At 45.0% G+C, this 6,323-nt stretch overlaps 1 protein-coding gene across 1 annotated transcript; it reads left to right on the top strand.

The window, feature by feature from the left end:
- Positions 1 to 3,960: 3,960 nt before the first annotated feature.
- Positions 3,961 to 6,031, top strand: LOC120839144 (legumain). Its single transcript, XM_040209381.2, has one exon. The coding sequence runs from the start codon at positions 4,100 to 4,102 to the stop codon at positions 5,438 to 5,440; it is 1,341 nt and encodes a 446-aa protein (XP_040065315.2). The 5' UTR covers positions 3,961 to 4,099; the 3' UTR covers positions 5,441 to 6,031.
- The last annotated feature ends 292 nt before the right edge of the window (positions 6,032 to 6,323 follow it).

Here is a 6,323-nt window from a genome sequence, read left to right as displayed (position 1 = left end):
GCCTTTTCCTCCTAACTGGCGCAGAATTTTTCCGGAAAAAAAAAAACGAGTTGCATGCTCGAAGTTGCGCATGCAGGTCGGGCACTCGGGGTGGGCTCGAGCCACGAGCTGTTGGGCGCCGATCTAGGCGAGGCACATTTCCTTGGTCCAGCGTCCCGCATCACCGGCCGGGGCCTGCGTCCAGTGCGGGGCACGAGGAATAATAGCGACTTTTAGCAGACTGTCAGCGTGTAGCGCGTACCACACTACCAGAACTTTCGAAACATACTTTTAAGCGCACGCCCGGGTGATACCTTGACCGCGGGGCGTGCGGTCATCTCACTTCATCTCACCTTAGTATGGACCATTGTTAGCCGCGCGTGCTAAAAGCGCGAGCTAGTCACTTTGAATGAAGCTGCGGCGGCTGCACGAGCGCTCGTGCAGCAAGTGCTCTAGTCAAGGCAGTCAAGGCTGGCCGCTCGCGCTAGCACAGCCTTCGCGGTTAGTCCATGCTAGGGCAACACCACCTAGACAGAAGGCCTCCGCATGGTTTCCTCTTCTTCTATGAAACGTCATCACAGTCGGATCGCGCTCGGTCGGCTATTGGACCCGAGCCCGACCTTCGACGCGCTGATTGGCCACGAGCCGCAGCCGAACACTGACGCAGCACTCGTGCCCAATCTTTCGCCTCGATCGATCTGACTATGATGACGCGTGTGGAGGCCTTCTGTCTAGGTGGTGTTGGCTAGGGTGAGACGAAGTATAGTTCCTATTGTCAAAGATATTGCCCTGACTTTCGACTGGCTCCGAATAGAGCCACTAAATGAGCTACGCTTAGGGTATCGGCACTCTGTTACCCGATATTATTGTGGGCGCCGCCGTCTTGGTACTTGTACAGAGCAGACGCAACTGCCGAACGTTATGATTCAAAAGTGCGACTTCTTCAGCATTACATTCCGTGTTAGGAAGCTCATGTAGTATAGGTTTGCTTTGTCCTGAACTGTACATTTGGGAAGGATGGAAAAGCGTTTCCTGTGTTTTCTGTGAAGTGATCAGAACGGGTATCTGTTCTCCCCCTAAAAATACTTTGTCCACGGCATATCATCGGCCAGATGGTACTATCAATCAGACTTGATATTGACAGGCATGAAGACGACCGGCTTTTGTTTAACGTCTTTAGGAAAATTGTCCAAGATTTCGTTTCAACCAGCATGAAACCCAAGAATCCCGGAGAAAAGCTCACCGGAGAAAAGCTCACCGCAAAACGGGCGGATGCGGAGAAAAGCTCACCGGCGATTCATCGTATGCGGAAAAACGCTCACCGATATATTTTCTTCTTTTTATATGGAGGCTGTTGGATCATGCGTAACATATATCAATTTAGTATCATTAAAATTCGTCAGCTTTGTAAAAAAGAAAATGTCTTTTTTTAATATGTGTTAAGCTTATTGGCTATATTGCTCCCAAAGTAATAATCGCGGGCGGGCGTTTTCAGTGGCTTACTCTCTAGGCACCGAAAGCCTAACTTTATAACTTGAAGAACAGGAAAAAGTTAAAAAAAAACTTAATGATGACTGCCTAAAATCTAAAAATCAAAGCTGTAAATGCCGAGAATCCAAAAGTGCATGCGCAAGAAAGCGGTGCCTGAAATTCTCTTTGAAGCTTTTGATAACCTTTGAAAACAGGATAAAACCGCCAATAGGATATCGAGGCTTCTTTCTTCCACGGACATGCACGCTTCTTAGCCGTTCGCGCTGGTGTTTCCACACGTTCCCTTTGTGTGATAGTGCCCTTCTACGGTGAGCCACCCATGACCTTCAGAGGTGCACACTGTCACCGTTCTTACTTGTGAGCTATATAAGAACTAGTCTTTTGTAGGGTAGGTAGTGAATTGGGCGAGTTGGTAAACGTTATACATAAAGAAAACGCTCAAAAGACGACGACGGAGTGAAGACAACAAACACGACACGACGAAGCTGTTCTCGCAACTAAAGTTTTGTTAGTAAAATTAACAGAAAAAAAAACAGCGCAGCTGACACTGATTACATCAACAAACAGTTCTTATCTATTGGGCGCTACACAATATTTGGATCTTAAGAGATTCACGCACCGCTATTCAGATTAGGTCGCAAAAAAACAAACCTTTTTATCTGACAGAGCTACCGACGGCGCACACTCAGCTGTCAATAAATTGTTGCCTTTTTTACCGGTGTACGATGTTCTCATTTTATACTTGCGGCTTCATTAATTTACAAAATGGGTGATTACTAATTTCTGAGGAGTTTGTAAATATGCCCAATGAACTTCAAGAATATTACAAAAACGAGGACATATTTTAATGAAGTGACGAATGCAAATTGTGTTAAATTGCCGCGTTTGACACAGAATCAAGCTAAGCTAAAAAAAAATATCGGTGAGCTTTTCTCCACATCCGCTGAAGAGCCGGTGAGCTTTTCTCCGTATCTGTCGGTTTCGCGGTGAGCTTTTCTCCGGTGAGCTTTTCTCCGCCGCCCGAAACCCAAATTTACATTAGAAGTAGTGCCGATGATGAAGAAAGAAAACATAAATTAATATTCCTTATTTCGAGCAGAATACAATCCTTATTTTAATATAGGATTACCTAGCTGAAATTACTTATGCATTTAGCCAGATTTTGACACATAATGTGCCTGAGACTAAGAGCTCACAATTGCTTAACTGCTTTATAAACTGACATTTTTTAAAGAACTTTCATAATCACAAGTTGTTGTGTTTTTTTTCAAAAACAAAATAGTCATTGCTGAGATGTATGGTTTCCTAACTAATTCACAAATAAAATTGCGTTTCGAATAACCACTTCTAGACTGTATTAAACAAATATCTTAACGTATTAGATAACTGGGCGGGTATGATACAACGAGGAATTTTTTTATGCCTAAGTATATTAAAAGGCGCATAAAAAACTTCCGACATGTTGAAAATCCTTAAACGTTATAACTATTTTTGTTTCTTTTTATAGAAGAGGGAGAGTAATTTTACTTTTACGCAGAAAAATTAAAATGACGCAAAGTAAAGACCATCGCCAATTTTAAAAATGTCCGCCACAAACCACACTAATATATGGTAAAATAGGCTTGTAGATTTGCTTATGAGAGGGGTAGGATTTTTTCCTGGACATCTGAGAAGGTCGAACAACCTCGACGTGCTGTTCACGCGCTACAGCACAGAAGTCGGCGAAGAAAAAGCTGCCTGTTTGGTATATACCAAAAGGCGCTTTATATTCATAACATCTACAGGTCATATGTGGCGTCATGTGACCCCAATACATCACAATGTCACGTGATGTCTAAAAGTCATGCAAAAACAAAGACCCGAGAGTTTTTTTCTCTGAGGTATTGCAACCGTTCCAGCACCCCGTTCTGGCATCAACTGTTGTGAACGCCGTGACGTCACCAATCATGGCTACATTCACCCACAAACACAGAAACCCGAAAAGCTGCCCTCATAAGTGCTAGGCACTTGAAGGAAGAAACAAAAACTGGCGCCGCAGGTTCAGACATTTTAAGCTCTGCCGCGTGTAATACGAAATAACATTATACCGGCGCACTTCCTGCAACCAGCACGACAAGACACGTGAGCTTAGTGGTTACCGCATTGACTACAGCACGCTCATGCAGCGGAAACATAGTACGGCATTTCAAACTAGGCTGATTTCCCATTGTAGTGCAAAACAAAACATTTGACTTCGACCTTGAAGTTATCAGCGAAGTATTATCCCTCTCGTTTTCCATACCGGTGCCGTGTCCGGGCCCCTTGCCTGGACACAGGTTATCTTCTCCACTCACCAGAGAAGTGGTGCCTTAAGACGAACTCCTCAAAGCGGCGGCATCTTTATCGTACCAGCCTCGATCCTTTCAGGCTATCACTTAAGTCGCACTCAATCTTTCCTCTTTCCTTCTGTTCTTGTATGGAGCTGCTTCTTGATAAGCCAAACCTACTCCCTTTCTGCTTCGCACGTCGCACTTCATCGATGACCACCACTTCAGTTTGCTATCGGCGTGTCCCTTTCGAAAACAACTAGCCTCAGATCTTCCCAACTACCTACCTGAACAAGACGCTGCGGCGTCCGTACGAAGCCGTGATGCCTTGGTTGTGCACGTTCCTCCTACTCCTGGGAGTTCTGTTTTCCCCTACAACTTGCAGCGCTTCATTCGTGCTCAGTGAACTGGAAGAAACCCCTCTACTCGAGGACAATGCCAACGTCAAGCTATGGGCTCTCCTGGTGGCCGGGTCTAGCGGATGGGACAACTACCGTCACCAGGCCGATGTCTGTCACGCGTATCAGGTCCTCCACAACCACGGGATCCCGGATGACCGAATCGTAGTCATGATGTACGACGACATTGCTTTCAACGAGGAGAACCCAACCCCTGGAGTGGTCATCAACCACATAAACGGTTCTAACGTCTACTTGGGAGTCCCCGTCGACTACAGCGGCCAGCAGGTGACCCCGGAGAACTTCCTGAACGTCTTACAGGGCAGGCAGGTCAACGCTGGAAGCGGCAAGGTTATAGCCAGCGGTCCTAGAGATCACGTATTCGTTTTTTTCTCCGACCATGGAGCCCCCGGTCTCCTGTGCTTTCCGGAAGCGAGCCTGATGGCAACCCAGCTGAGCGACACCATCAAGACGATGGCCGCGGAAAACAGGTTCGGCAAGATGGTTCTTTATATCGAGGCGTGCGAGTCTGGGTCTATTTTTGATGGGCTGCTTCCCGACGACATCAACGTCTACGCAACGACTGCTGCAAACCCGAACGAATCTTCTTACGCCTGCTATTATGACGCCCTCCGGAACACCTATTTGGGTGACCTTTACAGTGTCAGCTGGATGGAGGACTCCGACCGCGAAGACCTGCGCAGAGAAACACTTTTACGGCAGTTCCAGATTGTTAAGGCGGAGACTAATACCAGTCACGTTATGGAGTACGGCGACATGCAATTGGGACGTATGAAGCTCAGTGCGTTTCAGGGCAGGAAAGAAACGGCTCCTATCCTTCTACCCAGGGCCCCACTGGACTTGGTGGACAGCAGGGATGTCCCCGTGGAAATAGTACGCAGAACCCTCGAAAAGACGACTGACCGTTTGTTGCGGCTCTTCCTGAAGCACAAGCTAGATGACATGAAGCGCAGAAGACTCTTCTTGAGGAACGAAGTTGCAGACATCGCCCACATTCTTGCAAACGGTGACGGGGAAAAAGCAGCGCATTTGTTGAGTTCAAAGTTACCGTTGAAAAACCGAGCCTGCTACGAGAGTGTAGTAAAGTACTTCGACTTCAAATGTTTCAAGCTCTCTGCTAATCCTTATGCCCTTGGTCATCTGCATCTGTTCGTGAACTTGTGTGAAGAAAACTATTACCCTAGGGACATCCGTGCTGCAATGGACTTTGCCTGCACCCATGGAAACGTAGTCGGTATTGTCTAGGGACTGACCTCAGCGACTGCGGATGATCCAAACTGTGTGGTATAAATACTTGGATGGACTCGCAATAGGTGGCGACCCTCAGATGAAAACAAAAGCGAAGTCGCGTGAAGCCATGAACTTGTTGCGTGACTCTACATTACAGAAACACGTTTTCAAAATTATTGTTTTGAGCTCGCATTTATCTGGGGTGCAATTGAAAAATAGAATATGTTTATAAGTGATAACATTACTTTGTAACTTCTGTGAATTATCAAGTTAAAATATGCAGAGACCATGTTTTCAAGACATGCGATGACTATATATTGCACCTAGTTTCTTTGATAGATTTAATTTCGATCTTCCTATTGTGTATTTTTATCCTGGTACTTTAGTTTCAACTATTCGTGTTTTTTTCTTTCTTTTTTTTTTAACCAGGTCACTGTTCTTTATATCAGAGGCGTTGACTGTATACGTATGATCGATATCCTTTTAATTGTTCGGTTCTACCTGTTCCATTGTATTTAATTTTGTTTAAGTGTTGCGTTTGTTTATGTCTATCTCAGCGTGTGTTAACCAATAAATCGGATTTTTATTTGCACGTTTTCCAAACAACCAGTGTAGAGGTGATTCCAATCATAGCCTTCTGCGTGCTACCATCTTAGTCTAATGGGCTGTACAACAAGAATGTGACTCCATATTCCTTATTTAAATAATAGGCTCTGGAATAGTCTTTATTTCCTGCATGCGCTCATTTTTATATATTGCGGGAAAATATCTTAACTTTCTATTTATTATTGTTAACGTTTTGTTTCAGTTATTAGGTGACTCACTCCTTAAGAAGCTTGCAAATGAATGGCATCAATAAACACAAATAAATAAGTAAACCTCACACATGCTCGAAGCT

The sequence above is a fragment of the Ixodes scapularis genome, unplaced genomic scaffold, assembly GCF_016920785.2.
Source record: "Ixodes scapularis isolate PalLabHiFi unplaced genomic scaffold, ASM1692078v2 PGA_scaffold8__174_contigs__length_109621045, whole genome shotgun sequence".
Lineage (NCBI taxonomy): Eukaryota > Metazoa > Arthropoda > Arachnida > Ixodida > Ixodidae > Ixodes > Ixodes scapularis.
The sequence above is the reverse complement of the archived record's forward strand: the minus strand, read 5'-3'. Positions and strand labels throughout refer to the sequence as shown.

Bases quoted from the DNA above. Each gene is read 5' to 3' on its own strand.
- LOC120839144 (XM_040209381.2), top strand. From the start codon at position 4,100: ATGCCTTGGTTGTGCACGTTCCTCCTACTCCTGGGAGTTCTGTTTTCC.